Source organism: Caretta caretta, chromosome 1 (genome assembly GCF_965140235.1).
Source record: "Caretta caretta isolate rCarCar2 chromosome 1, rCarCar1.hap1, whole genome shotgun sequence".
Lineage (NCBI taxonomy): Eukaryota > Metazoa > Chordata > Testudines > Cheloniidae > Caretta > Caretta caretta.
In genome coordinates, this window is record NC_134206.1 from 314,313,956 (window position 1) to 314,341,672 (window position 27,717).

Consider the following 27,717-nt stretch of genomic DNA (forward strand, 5'->3'; position numbering starts at 1 on the left):
TTGTAGTTTGGTGAGTGGTCAGTCATAAACATTTCAATTACACTATAGTGAATGATACATCATCAGTAACTCAGGCGTCCAAATATTGGGATAGATCCTTCCTAACTGTACTTTGTCAAAGTGCTTTGGAACATGGACATTCACTGAGGCGATAGTTGACTGAAAACAGTTTGCTGGCTGCACAAGAGGGTAAAGTACAGAACTGTAACATGTAGGAGATTCAGTTTCAAATAAATTAGCCTTCCCTTATTCAATAATGTAATCCAGGGTCCACTGCAGCCTCCTTGGAGAAGGTATGTTACAAAGAGATAGCGCCTATTGGAAAGAAGAACAATGAGCCGTCCAGGCTAAATCAGCAGAAAGAACATTTAATAACAAACTGATTGCGAAGACCCATTGACTTGATGAATGGCAGATATTGTATAGAGTAGAAAAAGTCTCAAAGCGCATCATAGACATTGGTGACAGAGCTGAAAGCCTCTAGCAGTCTGCTTTTAACTTGTCTAGAGTGGCTTATTAACATGATAGATCTCTACACTGGTTCCAATCTCTCTTGTTTTCTCTCTGTCTTTGGTACAACCATTTCTAATGGCATGGCACCATTAACTACTGAATAATTTAATTCTGAAAATTAGAAGACATCAGAATTGTACTCGAATAGCCATTTCCTTTGATTTTGAAAGGTTTGATAAGTTAGTTCATATATCCACTTTACTGCTTTCCAAATATTCTACTGATTCCTTTCCATGTTATTTCTAAGGCATTCATCAATAAGATGTGATTGCCAGCAATGGCACGTCATCATAGCTGATGGGGGAGTATCAGCAACATAATACCATTGTACAGGATAATAAGATTAACCTTTTATTTCAGTTTGCTGGTTCTGATTACTATAAGAAATCTGAGTTTTTCATTTTTATCATCTTTGCTATAATTGTCTGATAATTTTTTCAAAAGAAAAAAACCAGTTGCTGAATCATAAATGGTGAGCACAACATCAGAAATCCTTCATTTCACAAAATCTTATAAAATGTATTTACTTTGGGAAAAACTCCCATCAGCAATTTTAAAATAATCACAATTTTTAAAACAAATAAAGTCACCCACCTCGGAGAGTACACACACACACACACACACACACACACACACGGACACCCCCGTCAACATGCTTCGACTTTACACTGCATTCTTCTGACACCGTTATTATTGTTTTATTTATATCTGCTCCCCCCTTTACTGCACATTCTAAACAAACAATAGACAATACTGTCCGGACTTAAAATATTATTTGTTTTTCCTTCCTTAAAACTGCAACGAAACAAGTCTGAACATTTGCAAAACATTCCTTTATTATTAGAAATAAATTATTTTGTATAAAAATTTGCATGCGTCAATCATTGCACTTATTTTAGCACAACCCAGGGCTTCAATTCAGTCAGTCATCACAAGAAACAAACTCATCTTCTTATACAAGTTCAACAATGTGGGACAGGAATGGAAATTCTCACAATCACAAAAAAGTACTTACAAGTATAACATCAGACATGGTTTATTTCAACAGCATTTTTTTTCACAAGCTAACATTTACTTCCTTTTGTGAGTAAACAGTTCAGAAGTTTGACATTCGGTCTGAAGTGTATAAAACTGAGCTTTTTCCTTCCCCACCCTTCCTGCTTTTGGCTCGTGGTTAATCTTTGTCCATTAAGAGACTGACTATTGATTCAATTGTAGTCTACAGCTCTTTCCAAGACCGAGGTTTTGGTGGTAGTAAATTCATTGTTTATTTTTTTTTTATTTTCACATACTTCAGGTGCATTTCATTTCCCTGCTCAGTTTGCATGATTGCTGTAGCTGACATACGTTGTCTTGGTAGAGGAAGCTGCAAAGCAAAAAAGAAGAAGAAGAAAAGAAAAGAACAAAGTTACATTTCAGGTTTTGGAATCAACATAAAGCACTTTGTGTAGCAATAAGAACAGTTGTACTTGTGGCACCTTAGAGACTAACAAATTTATTAGAGCATAATAAATGTTGTGTGGTGTGTGGTTGCTGGTGAGTATTTGCTTCAGGTTGGGGGGCTGTCTGTAAGCAAGGACTGATCTGTCTCCCAAGATCTGTGAGAGTGAGGGATCAGACAGACCAGTCCTTGCTTTCAGACAGCCCCCCAACCTGAAGCAAATACTCACCAGCAACCACTCACCACACAACAAAAACACTAACCCAAGAACCTATCCTTGCAACAAAGCCCGATGCCAACTGTGTCCACATATTTATTCAAGTGACACCATCATAGGACTTAATCACATTAGCCATGCCATCAGGGGCTCATTCACCTCCACATCTACCAATGTGATAGATGCCATCATATGCCAGCAATGTCCCTCTGCCATGTACATTGGCCAAACCGGACAGTCTCTATGCAAAGTAATAAATGGACACAAATCTGACATCAGGAATCATAACATGCAAAAACCAGTAGGAGAACACCTCAACCTCGCTGGCCACTCAGTAAAAAATTTAAGGGTGGCAATTTTGCAACAGAAAAGCTTCAAAAATAGACTCCAACTAGAAACTGCTGAGCTTGAATTGATATGCAAACTAGATACCATTAACTTGGGTTTGAATAGAGACTGGGAGTGGCTGGGTCATTACACATATTGAATCTATTTCCCTAAGTTAAGTATCCTCACAAGTTAAGTATCCTCACACCTTCTTGTCAACTGTCTAAATGGGCCATCTTGATTATCACTATAAAAGTTTTTTTCTTCTGCTGATAATAGCTCATCTTAACTAATTAGTCTCTCACAGTTTGTATGGTAACTTCCAACTTATCTGTCTCTCTCTCTATATATATATATATCTATATCTTACTATATGTTCCATTCTATGCATCCAATGAAGTGGGCTGTAGCCCACAAAAGCTTATGCGCTAATAAATTTGTTAGTCTCTAAGGTGCCACAAGTACTCCTGTTCTTTTTGTGGATACAGACTAACACAGCTGCTACTCTGAAACCTGTGTTGCAATGAAATTAATTTAGTATTTAGTCAGCATTCAGCTGTATAATCAACTTCACCAAGGTTCCAATTCAAGAAATCACATGAGCATATTCTTGACTTGAACCATATGTTTAAGTGCTTTTCTAAATAGCTTGCTGGAAACAGGGCCCAAATACTGTGCTTTTGATGACATTTTATTTGTGTGTGCTTTAGGGGTAATATGATGGCTGCTGGGTGAGAAAAAGACACACAGCTCTTTATTCTACAAGCTATTCGGCATATTTCATATCTCTTGCTGGCTAGTTGTGTTTTTTTTTAAATATAGTGTGCTGTACCTTAGTTTCAACATTTTATTTGGCTAATTTAAAAAAAAAACAAATTAGCAAAACAATTGCTGGCACATCTGGGGCTTGAGTCAAGCTCCAATTTCCACTGACTGAGGCCGGCTAGGCATCCACTGGTGGAACGGAGACCTAGGAGGGAGTTACAGGCATACAAGACATCCACAACACCTGTTATATGAGGGGAAAGAGGCCAAAGGTGGCTGATGCAGCCCCGAAAGTGGCAATGCTGGCTGATGAAGGTATGTGACCAGCATCTTCAGGAGATGCTCTGACATAGAACATCTCTCTTCCAGGAAGTGTCCACAGGCATGTTTACTAGAAAGCTCAGACTGTACTTTAAAACTGCCCTCCTGTGGTGATATTCCTCAGGCAGATTAACAGCATCAACAGCACCACCCTTTCTTACAAGTGAATTTCCCCTTCGGGCAGATATTCTCCTGCTTGTTCAGAAAGGTGCAATATGTGAGGATGAGTCAACTCCTGGACTACTATTAAGGTAAAATGGTGACAAGTCTCTGAACCTAAATATAGTACTGGGCATTTCTACATGGCAGCCACTGTCCCTTATTGTTGTTAGAGATGTAGCCAGTTCTCCATTACGTGTTCAGATAGAGTGGGCAGTGGTGGCTTCAGAGAGCCACCGGGAGCTCTCTGATCCCCAGCTGCATGGACCCAGCAGAACTTAGAGCAGTAGGGTGCTGACTGTATCTTCCACCACTGTTATAAAGTCTGTACGGCATCAGGTGCAGAGGGACTCGGCTTCAGCACACCCCTTTCTGCCTCTAGCCTGCCTCTGACATACTCCATTTACCCCAGTGGGTGGAGGCAGCTGGCAGCACAAAATGAACGTAGTGGTCTAGGGAATCTGGCCCATATAATTCTATACGCACGCCAATTTAAATCATGAGTAACTGCACTGACGTCACTTCTCCATAAGACTGCAATTCTCCAAAGACTTAGGCCACGAGTAGTCACATTGTCTTCATTTGGATGGCTCATATGCTTAAAGTTAAGTAGCGCAGGATCAGGCCTAAATCTATAACTCCATTGAGGTCAATGAAGTTACACCAGTGTAAACTGGTGTGAGCTCAGAATCAAGGCTAACACAGTATCAATCAAGCTTTTTTGCTCTCGCTCTCGCTCTCTCTCTCTCTCAAGACAGTCCTTTGCTATGTTTTATTGGATAGGAATCCACTGATGTTTTTACATAACTGAAATAGTAAAAGAAATCCTCACACTGTCTAAACCTGACCTGGGAATCTGAGGGTGATGGTGGAAGAACAGAAATACAGAAGCAGGGAAATAAAATCTTCCCTGGGTATAAACTTTCATGGGTAAAACATCACTTCTTCAGATGAGGAAGTGGAGTTTTACCCATAAAAGCTTATGCCCAAATAAATCTGTTAGTCTTTAAGGTACCACCAGACTCCTTGTTTTTGCAGATACAGACTAACACTGCTACCCCCTGAATCTTCTCTGGCCCAATCCCCAGTTCCACTACATTATGTACAGAACCGTGTTATTGTAAGATTTCTAGGGAATGTGACTCTAATCCTGCAGTTGCAGCTTTGGAAGATACCAGGGAACCAGCCCACTGAAATTCAAATCGGATTTGACTTTTTTCATTAGGATATTGGAATGCATAATCATGAGAACACACACATCAAAGAAACTGTCAAAGAGCTTGTTGTTTATCACCACACATACAGGTACCTCCAGTTTTGGAGTTTCAGAAGTATGACCCCTGGGAAGGTTTGGATCTGAGAAAATGAATGTGAATTCTAAAACTCAGCTCAGTGGAAACTGTCAAGCAAATTGTGTTGCTTACAAAAATAAGAGACCAGTGGCCATCCAAGTTCAAGAGAAGACTACTCTGAGCAGGTGCTGGGCAAGGCCTTCATATGACTCTGCCTAAGCATCAGAGTACCGCATTCCTGAGAGGAAATAGCCCTGCTTTTGGAGTACCAGGACTCTTTAAGCAAGTATAGGCAAATTCATGTTTTTTCAGAACTTTCGCATGGGACACGAGACTCCTTTGTGAGCTCGCTCTCACGCTCCCACAGCTGGATTGGTGAGGAGACTGTTCTCACTCTGCCCTGCATTCTCCCATCTGGGAATATAATAGGATTGCTGAAACTGGACCAATTTCTTTAGAACATAAAGTGATTTTTTTCGCAGTAAAACATGAGTAAATAAAGCACACGTACTCAAATTGGACAGGTTTCTTTTTTGTGTGTGGGGAAGGAAGTAATGTTGAATTATCTGCCAGTCTGAATACATAGCTTTGATGCATCTAGTGTTGGATGAGTCAAGAAGAAGAAAGTAAAAATCAATAAATAAGTGTATTCCTTACAGTATGACTTTGAAAATAAAATCAGATTTATTCCAAAGTATTCCCATGGGGGGTTTATATAGTAGTTCATACTGCCAGACTGGAAAAATCAGACCCCCGGCATATTCAGCTTTTCTCTTTTTATTTGATTAATACCTTACATATCTACACAGTTTATGCTAATGAGCCTGCAGCTCCTGTTTGGAATTTAAGAGCCTCAACATCTAGTTTCTTGGTCTTTAAGACTGTGAACATTTCAGAGTTGTTGCATAGACCACACTCAGCAAGCTTATCTGGCCAGGGAGGGCAACAAATTTGACTTTTCATGCTCCTGAAAATAGCCTTTTCAAGGCCCATTTATTACTCTGCTCTTGGAATGAGACAACAGAAGTAAACCAAAACAAAAGGATTTAGAGTTGTATAGAAACACTATCATGAAATGTCCTGTACATATTTAAAATAGGTGACATAGTTGTTTCTTCGGTTGACCCATCTGCACATCTTTTTTTCTTCACTTCCTGTCCTAGACAGCTGTCTAATTTGTTTGACACTGGTAAATGTGCACCATACTCCACTCAACAAGGACCTGTGTTTCAATGAGGGTGAAATGGAGCTGGGATGGAGGGGATGTAGAGAACAGGGGCCTTGCATGGGAGATTAAAGGACTTCTGACCCCTGTCTCCTACTTTCTGTAAATTTACTGAGGTATGCTGGGAGGAGATTCCCAGTGTCTCTTGCCCCTTCCTTACGAGCAGCAGGATGTTTGATAAGACCTGCCTAAGCACGAAGATTTAACCCACCACCACCGAACTTTAAATGCCTCATTAGGACCACACCCAAACCCCCAAAAGCCTTATCTTGTCCCCTGCCAAGCCTGTTTTGGATCAATCCCTAGCAGAGGAATTATAAACTGATTGAGGTTCATTTGGGGCTCAGGAGCCAATCTGGTCCTTAGGAGTCTACAAAACCAGTTTGCAGAGTCCAATGGTATGTCCTCACTTTGAGCTGAGGGCGTGATTCCCATCTGGAGGAGACATACTAGCTTTGGTGGAGCTAGCATGCTAAAAATATTGTGTAGACATGGTGGCACAAGTGGCAGGAGTTACATTTGCTGTTATTCATTTATTTTATTGATTTTTAGAGCAGCTCTTGCTGTAGCAGCCAGACATTTATTTACACAGAAGGATAAAACTACCCCAGGATTCAATCAGGGGTATTTATGGTGTAAGTCATGGACAGGTCACAGGCTGTGATTTTTTTTATTTCTTGTCCATGACCTGTCCATGACTTTTACTAAAAATACCAATGATTAAATCGTAGCCTTAGTAATGACAAAGCAGCACATCGAGGCCCTAAAGTTGCATGCGTCCCAATGTGGTTCAGTCCCTGCACTCCTGTGGAACCCCCCGGGTGTGGAGATGTGCCCACATGAAATAGCTTGCAGGATCAGTGCCTTGGTGTAGAGACATCTATTAGTGAAACAAAGTATAAAACCAGCATCCTGTGGTGCACATTTTCCTTCCCCTACATGCAAATAAGGAACAATGGTAGGCTAATATTAGCATGAGTTCAGAGATTTGGAAGTCTAAGTGCCCTGTTTGAGAAATGCAATTTCACTTCTGCATTTCCCAGGTTTTGAATGTTTTAACTCTTTCGAAAAGTAAAATGTAGTCAAACCATTGATATGTGCTTGAACCTTAATGACAACTTAAAAAAATAAAAAAAGATAAAAGATATCTGTCGGAACATATATTTGCATAAGAGTTTCATAGTAGAGAGGAATAAATGTACAGTTGTGGTTACCTATGAGAACCACAATATTATTTGGAAAGCAATTTAAAACCTATATTTTATTAAAACCAAAGGAAGATTGTGTTTAGTCCATTTATTACAGCTGGCCAAGATTCTCCAAATATTGAGTTTGTTATGCAATTTTTGTACAATAATTCAGTGAAAGTCGGGTTTTTTTAACCGTCTCTACCTATGATTTAGCATATAAAGCATCTGTGATTAAGTTGTCTTGGATGAAAGTTACTACATAGAGATATGGTGCTATCATTTATTTTATTTTCATACTGTATTACAAAACCTCCACATTTCTTCTTCTTACTAGATGTTTATCAGTGGCATCATTAGGATAAAAAAAAAGGCACAGGAAACTCCTTCATACTTGTTTGAGTATTTTTTTCTTCCAGTTTTACCAGGCAATGCCAATTATGGAAATTAGCATTGAATATTCAGGATTAGCTTTGTGAAAATAGACTGGGAATATATTAGTGGCTTTGTCTCAATAGTTCTCTACTGAATACCAAGTTATTGATGGGCCCATATTGATTCCCATAGCTTGCTTCAGCTCACTGCAACTTCTAGAAGGACAGAAAGAGCTTGTTGCAAACACAAACAAAACAGAAGATAGAGTTTTGGGTCATAATCCAACACAAAATAAAAACAGAGAGTGAAATCACAAACATCAAACAGAGAGGGCAGAGAAGTAAACAAACATGAAGAAAGAAACAAAGAAAGGAAACACAAAAGAATGGGGGGAAAACTAACAGAGAACATGACAGTGAATCAGTTGACGCATGTGACTGGGAACAGAGAAGCTAATGGAAACAATCAGCATCGGAAAGGGCTAGAATACCTGGTCCCTTGGTGCCTGGAAAGAGGACAAGGGGTGAGGGGCACTGAGATTCACTACTACCTGTTGTGGGAGAAGAAGATTCTGATATGAGCCATGTAGAGTGCTCTGTTAGGTATAATGTGTTTGATCCCAGCCCAAAAGACGCTAAAGTAGAGGACTGCTTGGCCTGCCCTGAGTGGGAGTAGCATGGAAGCTTCAACAGAAATTGTTTAAGCCCCTAGGTCATCCCTTGCTCTCTGCAAAGGTCTGGTGAATTTCGATGAATGGAGGTTGAATGAAGACTAAGAACTCCTCTTTAATCAAGCCACTTGAGGCGTCCTGTTAGGCAGTAACAACTAAACTGCAGTGAGTGATGCTGTAATATATGAATTTTGTACATGACCACAGAGAGATCTCATTTAGCTCAAGCAGTGTGGTTTCTCCTTTGTAGAACTGAAGGATAAGGGTTCTACTCCCAGATCTCAAGAGTTGTGTGTAATTTATCTTGCATTTTTTTCTCTGCTGTCTGAAGCAAATGGCAAATGGGTGAAATCCTGGCCTCACTGAAATCTGTGAGTTTTGCCATTGACTTCAACAGGGCCAGGATTTCAGTCCATGTGCCTAGAAGATTTTGACAGAAAAAAAATGATTTGTGAATGGTCAAGCACAGGAGTGTAGGGGAACAGATTAAAAGAGATGGACCCAAGAAATGTAAAAAAAAAAAAAAAAAAAAAAAAAAAAAAAAGATATAAAGGACAGACCTAAAGCACAGAATAAGGGCAGCCAAAAAGGAAAAATAACAAAAGAGTAAATGGCTGTAGTGAGTAAAATATAAACAAACAGGACAGAAGACAAAGAATAGGAAGGGAAAATAAAAAATAAAACACTCAGTATATAAAAAGCATAGGAAGAAGAATAATTTAAAGAGAGAAAAAGTGTGTGGAGGAGAGTGAGTAAGGAATTGCAAAGCACCAAAAAGGGGGTCGGGGGGAAGAAAATGCACCAGAAACAAAGACACTAAGAAAAAGAAAAAGGCAGAGAGCAAGGAATGACAGAGAACAGAACAATGAAAAGGTGGACTATGGAAAAATCAAAATATATATGACAATGAAAAAAACAAAAAGGCACCTGAGAAAGACAGCAAGAATAATACAGATCATGTCAGAGGAATCATCAGAATGAGATGGGTAGGAGAGAAGAAAACCAAATTTGGTGACTGTCTGGTTTTAACCTCCTTGTCACTCTGTTTATTGCCTAGTGTTCACTTGACCACATGCTGACTTTCACTCTGCCCTGTCTGCTCACTCTCTGCTGGTGACCGATCAGGCACACCTGATCCCTGCTTTGGACCTGATCTTGCAGACCTTTTGAAAGAAAAATCTTCTTTTGATTTCAACAGGAATTACTTCTGCATCTAGGCTGTTGAACCAAGCCTTCTGGGCCAGATCTTGAACTGGTATAAATTGGTATAGCTCCATCAAAGTCCATGTTTTACAGCAGTTGAGTATACAATCCTGTTGTAGTTATCCTGATGTATCACGCCTACTGATTACTCTCTCTTGCCCTCCTGCCTCTTCAAGTGGCAAATTTTGTCCTCAGACACATGCACACAGCTCCCTTTACTTTAGCATATACAGGTATATATAAATGGAATCAGAATTTGGCTGCATATCTTTAAATAAGAAATCCCAGAATGCACCATTGATGCCTCCCAAAAATCAGCAAACAAATTCACTTCTTCCTGTTTGTGCTTTGGTGGTAAATTGTGGTTGTTGTCATCAGTATCAGCATCGTCGGGGTAAGGGGCGGGAAACTTCTCTCTCCATTTCTGGAGTGCTAGTGATACCCTGATTTTGTATATTCTGTAACTTTCTCCATTTTTGGAGTGTGAGTGACACCCTGCTATTCTCTAGGTAAGACTTACATGCTGGAACTGTGATCACCTAATAACAATTTGAGACTGGGTTACAGGTGTCAGTTCGAAGAGACATTTTTCTGTATTTTTTGGGTTATTACAGCAGATCTAGGGGAACAGATTTATTTTAATGTGTCCTTCACTACAGCCTCAAAAACTTGTTGACAATAATTATTTCAGCAGAAAAGAGAAAAGTTAACAAAATCTAATGGATATAGTATATTTTTGAAAACCTAACAGCCCATTCTTTTAGCCAAGCCAGCTCAATTACATGGGGCTAGCTCTCTAGAATAGGGATTTGTTGATTTTTTTGAACACTTGCCTATGGAGTATAACAGTACATGGATCAAAGCCTTGAAGAGATGTACTACTGAGGCACTTGAAAATTATAGGTGTGCTAGTGTTAAATCAGGTTTAGAATATGGTAAATTGATACTTCCCTGCCTGCGTCACACTGCTGGAGAAAGCATATTTGCTTCTAGTGGCAGCTGTTTTCATGAATTATGCATAGTCATAGTTAAAAGAATACCAGACACAGCATTTCTTCTTCATTAGGTACAGCTGATAAATCTCAGGTACACAGGACTTTCTTACCATCTTCCTATGTACCCCATTGTGGAACTATATTTGACCTTTTTCTCTGATGTTGATCATTTTGCCAACTCAGCAAGGAAACTCTCTTTCTCCCTCCTCCCTCTCTATTTTCTTTTGGTGACTTCTGAAGAATTGTAAAAGATGTAGGGGTTTTCGTATTTACAGGCTGACATCTGATCTACAGAGAATTTCATCATGATTTCTCCCTCTGTCCCCTGTCATAGGTTGTAGTATGAACCTATCGAAATCCAAAGGGCAGTGGCTCCATTGCTTCATCTGGTAGTTACACACTTTTGAATGACCATAAGTTTTGCAGGCGAATTATTGAATTTTTAAAAGATAATCTGTACCCAGTATCCTCCAACAAGTGAGTTATGGAACAAATCTAAGATCCTCACTCACTTTTTACACTGTACTTCACTCTGGTGAACTCTGACTGAATTCATTAGGAGTTCCATGTGAAAGGAGTAACTTTCACAATCATACATGCAGTGGTAACATGTAGGAGTAACTTTCACAATCATACATGCAGTGGTAACGTGCAGGAGTAACTTTCACAATCATACGTGCAGTGGTTTGTCTGCATGTACAAGCAAAATATTATTATTCAACTTTCCTTCAACCTCAGGAGTAGTAATAATTCAGAAAACTCTAGAGGATCCATTTGCAGCATAATGGCAGGAATTAGTCCTTAACTATAACAGGAACTACCATTTCACTGAAGCTCTAACTATAACATAGGGTATGTCTTCACTACCCGCCGGATCTGCGGGCAGCAATCAATCCAGCAGGGATCAATTTATCGCGTCTAGTCTGGACGTGATAAATCGACCCCCGAGCACTCTCCCATCGACTCCTGTACTCCAGGGCCTCAAGAGGTGCAGGCAGAGTCAACGGGGGAGTGGCAGCAGTCAACTCACCACAGTGAAGACACCACGGTAAGTTGATCTAAGTACGTCAACTTCAGCTACGTTATTCACGTAGCTGAAGTTGCGTAACTTTGATTGATTCCCCCTCGTGTAGGTCAGGGAATAGAAACTTATGTTCTATTACCACTGGATTTGGGAAAGGGGATTCATTAGCTTTATTCAAAACTTTTTTATTATTTTTTGTTCAGAAGTACAGTTAATCAGGCTTTATTACTAGAGTTGGGCAAAACATTGATTTTTCAATTTGCTGGCAATTCCAAAAAATGTAAAAAAAAATCTTTAAAACAATATTTTAGGTTGACCCAACAACAACATTTTTGGTGAATCAAAGAGTAAAATAAAATTTGTTTGGAGCTGAATGAAACATTTTGTTTTCATCAAATTGAAACGTTTCATTTCAGTTTTGACCATTTTATATGGTTTTGATTTTTTAAACGTACAATTAAAGGAAATGTTCAAATGAAAAGTCATTTCAAACTAAAAAATCAAAAGAAAATGTCAAAATAAAACAGTTTGGGTTTTGTGGAAATTTTTTTAATTTCCAAAACAATTTTGGCAAAGCCAATATGAATTCACTAAATGTTTTGGTGTCACTGAATCTGCGATTGTGACTGAAAAAGGCCAAGTACAGAAAACATTCACTCAGCTCTATTTATGACATGCTGCTGTCTGGAAGTTATAATAATTTATCAATTCCTAAGAGATGTGCCAGGATTCAAAGACCTTCCAGATGTGGAAAATACTCTCTTCCCACTTCTATCCTTTGTTAACTCTAAAAATATAGTGCCTAATCTATATGTGCATGAACACTTGGAACATAGATACTTATGTTAAATTTTTGTAAACTTAAAAAGAGATCCAGTACTGTTTGTACAAAATGAAAAACTACAGCAAAGATTTGGGTGATGGGATCATGCGGTACTTTCTCCCAAAAGTCCTCACAAGGTGGAGGCAGGCAGCTAAATATATCCTAAGAAGCATCAGTATATAATGAGACTGCCATAGTAAAATCCGATGCAACAAATTAGTGCTTGCTAGGCCAGATCATTTAAAAAGATGTAGTTTTTTCAAAATGTGTTCATTTTTTTAATCACCAGTTGTCACCCCTAAAAAAGATTTGCATGTAGGCAAACCGTAGGCATTTCTGTGCTCAAAGGTACTTGAATTCTGACACGTCTCTGCATTCATGCAGGACAAGCAAAGAAAAGAATAACGTTTACAATTAAAAGTGAGTGCATTCTTGTGAACGTACATCTATTAGGAAGTGTTCCCACTCTTGACCATGGGAAAGTCTACAGATGACTTACTGTTGGTGTCAAGACTTTCACACAGTTCAGTTTTGACCTCGCCATTTGGTCTGTCGTTTCCTTTTTGGATCAGTTTGCTTTGCATTGTGGCAGCTGTCACAACAGCCTTGAAGCTCCTCTTCCGTTTTTGAACATTCTGCTCTGGATGAAAAATGATAATATAAACCTTGGGCATGTACAGCATGCCCAGAGATACTGAAGCACTTAAACTCATGGAGACAGTAAGTGTTGTTGTCTGGATGTACATCTGTGGGGGGGAAAACAACATAAAAAACAATGTTTGTAAGACTGATAGAAAATACATAGGCAAATGCAGTAATTATCTTAAAAGTACTAACTGAACATGGAAATGGTATCATGCTGTCACTTGACTGTGTATACATTAGAAGGAAGCTTCACTCAGATTGTCTTTAATTATAGTCAAGCGTTCTTCTTTCTTCCACTAAAGAGTGGGTGGTAGAAGCAGCTAATGCTTATTAAACTCCATTCCCCTAAAAATAATTAAGCCTCTGAACCACCTCCATTTTCAGATTATAAACAAATGTGTCTGTGCAGACATAATATACAACAAAGCTGACAACAAGGTTAGCCCTGTATCATCTATTCTAATAAACTGAAACTTCTGACATAATGTACCATTCCCTGATGCACCAGTGCATGCAATACTGTTCAACTGGCAACATGCTTAACACAGAATCTAATGAGAAACATTTGATTTACTGTTTGACTCCTGTGCCTTGAAGAAAATGAGTTTCTCCACAGTAAAGCCTGAATACCATTTCCTTTAACATTTGTACATTACAGTCGAATTCTAATCATACTATTATGTGGCACATAACAAATACTCTTATATGCTATGGACTTTGTAAATAGGAAATTGGAATATAGTGTCTCCAGGGAACCAGTTTGAAATAGACCTCTATCCCCTATAGACAAACAGAAAGAATTACCATTTCAAAGGGAGTGTTCTGTCTATCACTTATTACTTTGAAAACCAAGCTATTCTGATCTTTTCCTGCTGCCTGGGAAGAAAAGGTGATGATGGCTCCATGGTAATAAACACCGAGTGCAAATATTTATTCAAAAAAGCACATTAAAATACTCATTGTGGCTTTGTTCAACATTTACCTCTCATAGAGGATTTTATATTATTAAACAAGAATTTTACGTACAATTCTGCATGGTTTACTCCAATTTCTCCTTCTAGCTCAGCAATACTGTGACTGTATCAGAAGGAACACTGAGCCCACTCTATGGGACAGAATAAAACCTATTCCACCTCCTAACAGAGCTTCACTAACATTTAATCTCAGTGTGGGGTGTGTTTTTATGGCATAGCGACTATCATCATGAGATACAGTACTAAGAATCTGTCAATAATGTCAATCTCCAAATCACCTGTTTTCACTACAGCCAATCCCTCAGTAAATCGGCCCTAAGCAGAAAACTAATGATATAATAAACTGGCCTAGAATAGTCCAAACAAAAGCACATTTTGAGTATTCTTCAACTCATGAACAACGTTTTTCCATTAGCTACTTTACCCTTAGAGATCACAAACAGTGCTATCACTTAAAACACCATTACATGAAAAGTGTAACAGATTTGCTTAAGTGGTGTGAACTCACACCATGGGGATACTCCACAAACTATCTGTGTTATTCTATAGATAATGTGTAAAATCTCACCAAAAAGCCAAGAGTGCCCTGTGCAATTTACCACTTGAGTAGAGATCTGGCACTTTTAAACCTGACAACACTAAGCATACTAAATGTAGAGTTGTCACTCTCCACGGAGTTGTCTGCATGCAACTGTCAGGATAATAAGGTCCAAAGGATTTCACATTTTGTTACTGAAAGTGGTATGCAGCAATTCCTTCATTTAAATAATACATCACTATAATAGCTCCAAAAGTGGATAAACCCCAATTGTGTACTCACACCAGTATAAATCTGGAATAACGCTACTGATTTCAATCCAGTTGATCTGGATTTACATTGGTGTAACTAAGAGCAGAGTCTGGCCCACAGAATGCCTTAAGATTTGTCCAGGTAACCTTATATGGAAGGTAACCTTAAAGTAACTGGAAGGTTTTTCCAACCTTATATGGAAAGATGTTTGCACATACATGAAATGCATATTTTACATACAAATGGCATCAATGCCTGTTGGCTGCTTTAAATAGTGAATGGTTTCAGAGTAACAGCCGTGTAGTCTGTATTCGCAAAAAGAAAAGGAGTACTTGTGGCACCTTAGCGACTAACCAATTTATTTGAGCATAAGCTTTCGTAAGCTACAGCTCATTTCATCAATAAATTGGTTAGTCTCTAAGGTGCCACAAGTACTCCTTTTCTTTTTATAAATAGTGAATATAATCTGAAGACAAAGCACATTACAGACACCTTTCCTACCAGTAGGACTATTCAGCAGCTAACAATTGTTAGTCCTTTCAGGTTCCATTTATTTGGTGTAACTAATATGCCCAGTGTTTTACCGACTGAGGGAAAGGGGATTGCATTCATTGCTGGAATAAGTTTAAACCCATTGTTGGCATAATTTAAACCCAAAGAGTTATAATTTACACTCCAAGGATCTTATTACTGTGGATTACATTGCGCCACTTAGACACAGCCCTGCAATGAGAAAGGGGAAACTCAGGATGAAATGTGCCTCAGGTAGCCAATTTCTTCCCTGAGTTCCCAAGTACACAGTGTGGGTGTTCAGGCTGCACCATCCAAACTATGCCTGACACCTTCCCGTTTCTCCACAACTTTTGGAGGGAAGTGTTTATCCTCAGGGAGAGAACAGTTCTCTTTTCCTTGTATGGTGGTGCGAGGGCCAGATAAAACCTGCCTGTATATTATTACTTAAAACTGCAGCTTTAGAAAACATTTGCAGTAAAACACAAAATATGTTAAACTTAATTTCACATTCACAGAATCATAGAATATCAGGGTTGGAAGAGACCTCAAGAGGTCATCTAGTCCAACCCCCTGCAGGACCAATCCCCAGTTAAACATTCTCACATAGTTTGAAATTAGCTCCTGATTCATCCAAAGCTTAACTGTGACTAAGGTTTGTTCAAAACTGGGCCTCATCTGTGGATTGAAATCAGGCAGTTTTAGTTTCACACAGTTTCCCTGTGGAACTAGGTGAAACTTGGACCTTTTCACTGAGTTTTACCTTAAACTTCTAGGTTTATTCCAGCCTGAAACTCAAAGTGAAACTCAGGGGATGCAAATGTGCACAGAGCAGGACCAAAGACAATGTTGCATGAACCCACAAAAATGGAGCCACCTAATTTTGCACGGTTCTCCTTACATTTAGAGAGAGGCCCAAACCAAAATGCAGGCTACAAAGATATCCTAGGTTTGGAGAAGGGTGGATCCAAACTTTGTAACTGGGGCCCGTCTTGTCTTATATCACTCATCTCTACAGTACTTCATAACCCAATTAGCCCAACCAGTTCTACAATAAGTAAAGAACATTTAGATATGGTGAAAGAAGGAAAAATAAATAGCCCTCTGACAGGTTTCAGAGTAACAGCCGTGTTAGTCTGTATTCGCAAAAAGAAAAGGAGTACTTGTGGCACCTTAGAGACTAACCAATTTATTTGAGCATGAGCTTTCGTGAGCTACAGCTCACTTCATCGGATGCATACCGTGGAAACTGCAGCAGACTTTATATACACACAGAGATCATAAAACAATACCTCCTCCCACCCCACTGTCCTGCTGGTAATTAAGCTATTACCTCTAAGCTATTACCTCTAAGATAATTAAGCTATTATCTCTAAGGTGCCACAAGTACTCCTTTTCTTTTTGCAAATAGCCCTCTGTTACTGCAACCAAAGACCATCAGAAAACTGGTTTTTGCATGTAATGAGAATGGATAGTGCTTGCACCAGTTCCCATTCTTATTACCATCCTTGTCACAAAAAGAATTTTTCTATTGTGCTACTTTCTGTTTGTCTCATAAAGAACGCTGCTGCTGGGAGCTGCTATCACTGATTCGATTGCACTTGCTCTCTACTGTGTCACTGATGTTGTTCTCCATTCCAGATGAAACAAACCCAGATCCCAAACGTTGGGCCTAATGCAACCCCAGTGTCTTCAAAGGGTTTGGATCAGGCCCTCTTATAAGATGTATCTGTTGCTAAAATTGTATCTACCTGCAAATTTTCTCTGGATTATGCTAATCTAAGCTTCAATTGAAAAAAAAGCTTTTGCCTTTCAGGTTGCAAAGATAAGTTTTAACAATGAAGTATTTATAATGACTGTTGTGTTTTTGAATCAGACACCAGGCATACTGAAACATTAGCACTAAAATAGGTGTGACCATAGCCTATTGTTCTTAATGGTGCATTGCCTCTGAAACTTAATTATGGCTACTTAAATGCTGAGATTGTCAAGCATTTTACTGCTAATTATTTTACCAGGAACATTGAGATGCTGTGATTAATACAGTGCTGCTGAACATATCTGTCAAATTCTCATGTCCCATTAATAAAAAGGTTTCATGTTTTGATTATGGAAACAGCAAATGATTTTTAATGACATCATTTGATTATTTGGCTAATGTTGGGGTAAAGGTGGTGTTTTCTAGCATCTAAAACTTATTCCACTAACAGAGAAAACTGCCTGGAGCCCTGAGTGGAGGAATCCCCTGTGAACAAGTATGTTGTACCCATGATTTGAGCATTGCGCTGGCTTCCAATTAGTGTCTGGCTGACTTCAAGAAAGACATTGCTGAGGTGTCCTGTTCTTTGCAGGTCCAACCCTGCAAGGTGATAAGCACCAACTCCTGCTGAAGCCAACTGGAGCCGAGGGCACTGAACAACTTGCTAGACTTGTAAAGGCAGTCTCTTGATCACTTTACTGCATACTCCCATTGCAGCATTCAGCTCCGCTAGGAGAAAGTCTGACAGCCCCTGTGCTTAAACACTCCGGGCCTGATTCTCTGTTCTTCTGCACCTTGTACCATCATTTATACTAATGCAAAGCAAGTGCAAATGACTACACAAGATGAAGGGCAATGGGAAAAGAGCCTCTCCATGTCTAGTGACAGACTTTTCTCTTATGATGGTCTTTTCAATCTTTAGAATTCACTCCTTTGGCACCCTGCCAGAGCCCAGCTCTAGTGAACTGCAGAGCATTATGTATTTGGTTTAACTTTTGTCTGACTCTTATCTTCTGTTTGATTTTATTCCTGACAAAAAGATAGTGGTTTTTTAATTGCTATGCATTGTGGGTAGTTTTATCCTTCTGTGTAAATAAATGGCTGGCTGCTACAGCAAGAGCTGCACTAAAAATCAATAAAATAAATGAACAGCAGCAAAGACAGTTTAGTTTAATAAGCTAGCAAATACTGAATGATCCTCCATGTGTCTCACAGTGGTAGCTAACCTTAAGATATAGAAGTCTAGGAGCTAGGCTGCCACCACTGGGGTAAGTTTAAAAGAACTACACACACACTTAGGCCGGTCTACACTACCACTTACTTCAGTATAACTTACATCACTCAGGGGTGTGAATAAGTCACCCTCCTGAGCGACATAAGTTACACCGACCCAAGCACCGGTGTGGACAGTGCTCCACAGAAGCTCTCCCGCCGACATAGCTACTGCCTCTCACACAGGTGGATTTATTATACCGACGGGAGAGCTCTCTCCCATCGGCATAGAATTTCTTCACCAGACGTACTACAGCAGCATAGCTGCGCCAATGTAGCACGTGTAGTGTAGCCTAGCCCTTTAGACCCCTCCCAAACTACACCCCTTTTGTCCAGCAAAGCCCCTTCCAAAGTCCACACATACACGGTTCATGGTACTGCGAAAGCAAGATCCAGCTTTGCTTAAAAGAAGGCATTACAAGTGTACCCATTACATTTAAAGATATCATGATTTTCATTATTTTGCCCAAAGATACATAAAAATACAAAGCCAGTGTCCGTGGACAAGATTTTGCTTCAAACTTCTTTGTGGGTTAGAAAATATGGGGCACTAATCAAATATTTTTTTGATCCTTATTTAATAATCTTTTACCAAACCTATCAATTAAAATCAGGCTGTGAGAAAAATGAAATCTCTCCCACCATGTTCATTTGCTTATTATCATTAACAGTAAACACAGATTTGATTCTGTGTACTGCACAGAAGATTGGGAAAACCAATTCTGGCTCCTTAGCTGTACATTTCAGTAGCTTTCAGATTTTAAGGGGAAGGAAAGATCTGAGGGTAGATTTGAAATTAAATGTGTATGAATGCATGACTTGGTATAAAGGTGAGGTGACATCATGAGAGCTATGGAAACCTATAGCCTCACTGGAGCCCATGTGTACCTGCGCTCCCCAAAATTACTGATGGTAACGGCTCCACTGTCCAGATATTTTTCATTTAAGTCATATGTCTATAAGCATCCCATTTTTATCTAAAAATTCTTCTGTTGTGACAAGGGAATAGCTTCTGAATGGCTTCTTTATTTTCTTTTCATATTTTATTTGTTATTTTAAATAACGTAACAATATCAAGGGCTCGAATTTGCAACCCACTCTTGGAAGGCTGTATGTCCAGTAATTGTAGATGACAAATATTACATAGGTGATTCATATACTAAGTAACAACTACTATTAATTGCCAGTATGTTACCAAAAATGCTTTCCCCCCAGGTGCCTGAAGCTATTATATGATGGGGCTCTCAAGCTAGCTAAAACAAGTCGCAGAGGGTTTTTCCCACTTCAGCCTGCCACAAACTCTGGGTACATCTACTCTGCATCTTGGATGTGTAATTCCCAGTTTGGGTAGATGTACATGCACCAACTCTGCTCAAGCTTGCGGGCTAAAGCTAGAAGTGTGGCCGCAGCAGCATGAGCAGCAGCTTGAGTTAACCACCTGAATGCGTACCTAGAATCTCATTCAGACAGCTAGCCCAAGCCACCACCTGCACAGCCGCAGCCACATGGCTATTTTTAAGATGCTATCTAGCAGAAGCAGAGCCTACAAGATGGGAATTACACCTTCCAGCTGCTGTATAGACATACCCAGGGTAGCTTCCGGAGACAGTTTCTAATGAAGAGGAACCCAAACTTCAGAGTAGGACAACTCTAGTCCAAACAAACATACCTCCCGGAACCCACTCAATGAGGGACAAGTGAACTCCAGTTCCCTCACCTAGTCCCAAATATCCAGTCATGACTACCCGGCAGCACCCCTTTCCCTGTTCCTCTCTGCCCAGTCATGGTCATCCAGTGCCCCCTACAAATTCCCTCACTTCATACACTACCACCTGTACCTTGCTTTCTCTACTCCATTTCCAGTAAAGGGGCCATCTGGACACCTTCTAATGCATCAAAGGAAAGGAGGGATAGCAGGCCACTTGGATTTCTCTAACCCTGAAAACAAATAAGGTAAAGGGGAGTCTGGGCCTCTAAGAGGAAGGCTGTGCAGGGAGACAAAGTACACAGCAGCATGAAAATTGCCCCAAACTCAGTGGAAACTCAGCCCACTTTTCATGAGTTGCTTTCATAACGAAACCCCAGAAAAGACGTTTTCCCCTTCTTTTTGTTACAGACATTGTAACCTCTGGAGACCGAGCCTGCGGCCTGGTAGGTAACCTATGGTAAAGGAAGCTGTACTTAAAATATTGTATTGCAACATGTGGGGAAAATTAGTAAGAGACATCAAATGTTGTGCTATCAAATGCTGTGATCATTGGAAATCCCCAGAAAAAAAGCTAGGTTAAAACAGTTATGGTTCAGATTTGTTTAATTTACAATGGTTATTATGTTTTACTTAGAAAATAACAAATGTTTGAAAGTAAAGCTACTTAAAGTTTAAGTTCCTTCTACAACTACCTTAAATCTTGCCCTGCAGCTTGGTCCATCCTCTCTAACATTCAAATGCAAGCTCACCCCACACACTCAGAGAGAACTCTTCAGATTAGCTTGCAAAACTCCAGACTCACTTATTACTACTAGGTGGAAGGTTTGACTATTCTCCCTTCTCCTGACACAGATCGGACACAACAGCATCTCACAGACTACATTCCATGCACCGCACCACTTCCATCCATTACACCACTGTGGGTTGTCCATCCTACTGTAATCCATTCACCCCACAATCCGTATTGTGAAGAGGCCCTGCTGTGTACACACTGGTTCGAGATCAATCTCTAAAATTCCCATTCTACACAAAGATCCTGATACTCAGAAGTAATACGCTCCCAAACCTTAAATTACACACAGTGGGAGCTGTGATTCACCCCATCCAAAAAATACTCTGCAATGCTCACCACCTCTGAAAAATCAAGCCACTCTGGGGTAAAAATCTCCAAACACTAGTCGCACCATTGCATTATTGGATTGAGATCTGCAGGCACTACAGGCCAGAACGGTTGGTGCAAGTTATATAGTTAAAAAAAAAGGAAGAACATATGTGCTAAAAGGCAGAAAATCCTACCATTAAGTGAGGGGTGCTTTGTGGGAAGAGGGCAGAGTTCTATAAGAGTGAGGAGTTTCTTTGGTATTGAACATTTAAGTTTTACTTTTATCCCAATTGCATTTTATTTGCATCATCTATAAAAGACATATATTCACAACCTTAATTATTTCCAACTGAAGCCTTTTTGGGAAAAGGGATACAGGGGAAAGATGTAAAGATTATAGTGGCCCTGCTGCCTCAGCAATGCACAATGATATACATTTTTAAACTAACAAACTCTCTTACATGCAATTGAGGGTTATTCTCTGTCTTAAGACACTGTGAATTTCAGGTTTCAGAGTAGCAGCCGTGTTAGTCTGTATTCGCAAAAAGAAAAGGAGGACTTGTGGCACCTTAGAGACTAACCAATTTATTTGAGCATAAGCTTTTGTGATCTACAGCTCACTTCATCAGTACTCCTTTTCTTTTTGTGAATTTCAGATATTCACAGTGGTTGAAATTCACTCCTGAGGCTGGGAAGTAAGCAGTACTTTAAGCCTTGTGCTGGCTTCCTACATGGGTGTGAATTTCACCTTTCATATTTCCAGTTGTCCTTTCACAGTCAATGCTAGAGACTTTCCTGTACAGATATGTTCAAGTTCACAACACATTTCCAACCTCTTTTCAAAGACTTGAAACACGCTATCTTCTGTTCTGTCTTGTTCATACTTACACTATCCACGTGGATAGATAAAGCTAAACAGAACACAACATGATTTAAAGAATCATTTTATATTTGCTCTTTTGGAATTTTGCAGAAAAACATCCTTTTAGAGAAGATGCTAGTCTGTAGTTAATTCAGTTTGCAGGTATCTTCTCTCAATGCAAAATGTAATAGCTGTCCAAAAGCTAAACCAACTAGCAAAAGTGGCAGATGGGCAACTATTCAAAATAAATTCATGTACATTGGCACATCTTCAATTATAATCCCTTTGAAAATATGGGAGATGACATTTTGGAACATTCAAAACTCAAGAAGCCAGTTGGCAATACCAAAGTTGTCAATTTCATATGCATGATTGTCTTGTAATGGAAAAGAAAAAAATGTTGATTTAAGGAGAATTACAGAGATATGAGCTAAGTGAAGAAATGTGGATTGAAATTGATTTCTCCATTTTCATGATTTTAAAAATGAGTGGTTTCCCACAGCATAAACTGACCCTTTAATTGACTGGCACAACCTTTGATCTGCAGTATTCTAGCTGAACAGCAAAGATTATAATTTCTTGTTCAATTATGAAACATAAAGAATGTTCCTGTTCTGCATATATTTGCTAAATGACCTAACCAACAGTAGTGGAGTTCCATTTCCATGTCTGAAAGACACAGAAAAGAATTATTAATCCTGCTGATGCATAATGCTATTCATTACATTTCACTTTCTAATTTCTGAAACACCTAACCTGCAATATAACTTCACTAAACAAATAATGGAGAGCACTACAAATACTATAAAACAATCTGGAGTCCGGTGGCACCTTAAAGACTAACAGATTTATTTGGGCATAAGCTTTCATGGGTAAAAACCCACTTCTTCAGATGTATGGAGTGAAAACAAAACAGTCTTCAAAAACAGACTTCAAAGAGAGACTGCAGAACTACAATTCATTTGCAAACTTAACACCATTAATTTGGGCTTGAATAGGGACTGGGAGTGGCTGACAAAAGCAATTTTCCCTCTCTTGGTATTGACACCTCCTCATCAGTTATTGGGAGTGGACCACATCCACCCTGACTGAATTGGCCTTGTTATCATTGGTTCTCCACTTGTAAGGTAACTCCCTCCTCTTCATGTGCCAGTACATCTATGCCTGTATCTGTACCGTAATTTTAACTCCATGCATTTGAAGAAGTGGGTTTTTACCCACAAAAGCTTATGCCCAAACAAATCTGTTAGTCTTTAAGGTGTCACCGGACTCCTTGTTGTTTTTGTGGATACAGACTAACACGGCTACCACTCTGATATAAAACAACCTCTGATTCTATAATAATTAACCTGCTAGTAGGTTTGGCTTTAAAATGTTTTTATTTATTTTAACGCATATGGCACAAGTGACAGAGTTCAAGTACTTGACAGAAAAATATTAAGTGAAGTACATTTGTTCGGAAGATAATTTTATTTAGCATCTTTAAGCAGGGCATAATTAAGATACTGTGTCATACAAAATGATTGAGGCTTACGTAAGTAACAGCTGGTTACCCCAATGGCTGTACAGCTGCAGGGCAGCCATTCGCAAGAAAATCTGTGCAAACACAAATAATGTACTATGCTAATGGACACAATGTAATAAGCAAGGAAACAGCTAAAATGGAAAGGCAAAAAGAAAATCAAACAATCAAACAAATCCCTTTAGACCTCAGCATGCATTTAAATTGCAATTAGTACATGAAAATCTTACAGAAGTACTACCCTTATTTGCAAATGTTAGTAGAGTCAATTTCTTATGTCGGCTGAAGTTTAGTGACAATAAGAGCGCTCCTCAGCTGCTGTAAATTGATATAGTTTATAGACTTCAATTAAATTAGAAAGCGGCACCAATTGAGGTCCACTGATTATAGGGGTAATTAGCATATTTTTCACAACTGTCCTCTCCCACCTTTTAGAAGGAAAATAAGCAAGCTGCAATTTAAATGGTCATAATTAGACGAAACTATGTCCACGATGGATTTATGGCAGAAAATCAAAAAGGAATCCTACAAAAACTGGAAATGTGGACAAATTGCTAAGGATGAGTACAACAGAATAGCACAAGCATGTAGGGACAAAATCATAAAGGCTAAAGTGCAAAATGAGTTATACCTAGTAAGGAACATAAAAGGCAATATGAAGTTCTTTAAATACATTAGAAGAAAAAGATGAAGGAAAGTGCAGGTCCTCTACTTAGCAGGGAAGAGGAGCTAATAACTGATGACATCAAGAAGGCTGAGATGTTTAATACTTAGTTTGCTTCAGTCTTTACTAAAAAAGACATTAGTGACCAGATTATCAACACAATTAATACCAACAACAAGGGGGATGGAATGCAAGCCAAAAGAGGGAAAGAACAGTTAGAGCAGTGGGAATAGCATATTGCTATTCCCAGAAGACTGTGGCGGGCGCTGGACACCCTGCTGCCGAAATGCCGCCGCAAAAAGCGACAGTGGGAAGAAGCGTCACTGCTGAAATGCCTCCGAGAAACGGCAACGCTTCTTGGCAGCATTTCGGCTGCAGGGTGTCCTGTGGGCATGCAAAAATGCCCCGGTGGGCACCATGGCGCCCACGGGCACCACGTTGGGGACCCCTGAGTGAGAGAATATGTAGATAAATTAGATGTATTCAGGTTGGCAGGGCTTGATGAAAGTATTTAGAATATGTTGCATGTAATATTTATACATTTCTCAAAAACAATCATCATAGGTATGATGGTAAAGCGAACAAGTTTTATATGAGGGTCCACCTTTGTAGCTCTGCTGCATTACCTTGTCATTTATTGTACAAACTTTTCTGTGGCCTCAATTATTACAAAAAGATTACATAAAACCCATCTGATTTCACATTCAGCCCCTGCCATACACGTTGCTCCATCAATGACATTAGTCTTAAGAAGTGAGCATTTTCCCATTCCATGGGAATTTCTGAGATTTAAAAAAATGTTTCTCAGCACAAATGGCATGAATAATTGAAATCTCAATTTTTGGAAAACCAAAAATCCACCCAAAAAATGCAGTTTGGATCAATTGAGCTAAAACATTTCCTTTCGATAATTTCAAAATGTTTCATTTCCATTTCAACTTTTTGATTTATTTTACTTTTTTTTTAACTATAAATTAACTAAAAAGAAAGTTGTTTCAAACAAAAAAATGGAACTGTTCATTTCAAAGAGGTCACACTGGGACATTTTGACAGTTTTGAGTTTTTTTTCAAAACATGTTTGAAATGGGAACTTCATCAAAACTGACTTTTTTCCATGAACAGTTTCAATTTTGAAAAACTGGCAATTTCTGACAAGAAAATTGAGTCAAAAAATTCTGACCACTTCTAGCCAATCTCTCTTTCATCTCCTTCTCTCACAAATACCTCTGTGCCTTCTTCCATGCTTCTGCTGGGGACATTCAATTCAAATCTATTCACTGAGCCACCTCCCTCTGCTTGTGTAAATCCCTCATAAAAATACAGTTATGCTATGTCACCGACAAGAAGTTAGCAGGAAGGAAAGGTTATGATAATAATAATGAGTCATGATCATTGACTGGAACTATCAAGATGTGTTACTGAGTTATCACATGGTCTTACTATTGTCGGCTTTGGCCTTCTTTTTCCTTTTCCGACAGTCTAGTCTTTAAACCTCCCTTGTGTCTTCTTGAATTGAGAATATAAGCACTTCGGGGCAGGGAGCATATTTTCATTTGTTTTTGTGAGACGCCTAGCACATTTTTGAGTAATCAAATATACAATAACTAGTAGCAATAATTTAAAAATAGTATTCAACCTTAAGTGCTAAATTTTGGTTCCACCTATATAATATACATACAGTTTAGGCCTGCCTAATATAATATTTTGTATTTATATGGCACATTTTAGACCTTGCACAAAGGTCTAAGCTCAGTGGTTTGAGCATTGGCCTGCTAAACCCAGGGTTGTGAGTTCAATCCTTGAGGGGGCCATTTAGGGATGGGGCAAAAATTGGGGATTGGTCCTGCTTTGAGCAGGGGGTTGGACTAGATGACCTCCTGAGGTCCCTTCCAACCCTGATATTCTATGATTCTATGATTCTATGAAAAAGTCCTATCCCAGAAGGTACTCTATAAATTAGGGCTGTCAATTAATCGCAGTTAACTCATGCGATTAACTAAAAAAAGTAATTGCGAGTAAAAAAATTAATTTTAATTAATCCCACTGTTAAACAATAGAATACCAATTGAAATGTATTAAATATTTTTGGATGTTTTTTCACATTTTCAAATATATTGATTTCTATACAACACAGAATACAAAGTGTACACTGCTCACTTTATATTATTATTTTTATTACAAATATTTGCACTGTAAAAATGAACAAAAGAAATAGTATTTTTCAATTCACTTCATACAAGTACTATAGAGCAATCTCTTTATCATGAAAGTGTAACTTACAAATGTAGATTTTTTTGTTTGTTACAGAACTGCACTCAACAACAAAACAATGTAAAACTTTAGAGCCTTCAAGTCCACTCAGTCCTACTTCTTGTTCAGCCAACCACTCAGACAAACAAGTGTGTTTATATTTATGGGAGATACTGCTGCCTGCTTCTTATTTACAATGTCACCTGAAAGTGAGAACAGGCATTCGCATAGCACTTTTGTAGCCCGCGTTGCAAGGTATTCATAGATTCATAGATATTTAGGCCAGAAGGGACCATTATGATCATCTAGTCTGACCTCCTGCACAATGCAGGCCACAGAATTTCACCCACCACTCCTAAAAAAGACCTCACACCTATATCTGTGCTATTGAAGTCCTCAAATTGTAGTTTGAAGACCTCAAGGAGCAGAGAATCCTCCAGCAAGTGACCCATGCCCCATGCTACAGAGGAAGGCGAAAAACCTCCAGGGCCTTTACGTCCCAGATGCGGAAACTACGGAACCCTAACCACCAAAAAATAAAATTAACCTTCTGCTGGTGGCATCTGACTAAGATGATGAAAATGAACATGCGCTGGTCCGCTCTGCTTTGGATCGTTATCGAGCAGAATCCATCATCAGCATAGATGCGTGTCCTCTGGAATGGTTGTTGAAGTATGAAGGGACATATAAATCTTTACCACATCTGGCACATAAATATTTTGTAACGCTGGCTACACCAGTGTCATGTGAATGCCTGTTCTCACTTTCAGGTGACATTGGAAACAAGAAGCAGACAGCATTATCTCCTGCAAATTGTAACCAGACTTGTTTGTCTGAGTGATTGGCTGAAGTAGGACTCCGTTTTACGCTCTAAAGTTTTACATTGTTTTATTTTTGAATGCAGTTATTTTTTGTACATAATTCTACATTTGTAAGTTTAAATTTTATGATAAAGCTGTGGTGGGCAACCTGCGGCCCATGGGCTGCACGTGGCCCATCAGGGTAATCTTCTGGCAGGCCGTGAGACAGTTTGTTTACATTGACCATCCACAGGTACGGCCGCCCGCAGCTCCAAGTGGCCGCAGTTCGCCATTCTGGCCAATGGGAGCTGTGGAACAGCGA

At 39.2% G+C, this 27,717-nt stretch overlaps 1 protein-coding gene across 4 annotated transcripts in view; it reads right to left on the bottom strand.

Annotated features, from left to right (window-relative positions):
* Positions 1–851: 851 nt before the first annotated feature.
* Positions 852–27,717, bottom strand: part of GRM8 (glutamate metabotropic receptor 8) — a 487,038-nt gene continuing 460,172 nt past the window's right edge. For 3 of the 4 annotated variants that reach the window (XM_048836888.2, XM_048836885.2, XM_048836887.2), the window contains 2 exons: positions 12,982–13,283; positions 852–1,879 (listed from right to left, as the gene is read on the bottom strand). In XM_048836888.2, coding sequence (XP_048692845.1) covers positions 12,987–13,283 — 297 coding nt within the window. In that variant the 3' untranslated portion in view covers positions 852–1,879; positions 12,982–12,986. The remainder of the gene's footprint in view (positions 1,880–12,981; positions 13,284–27,717) is intronic. The other variant, XM_048836886.2, reaches the window with a different exon arrangement.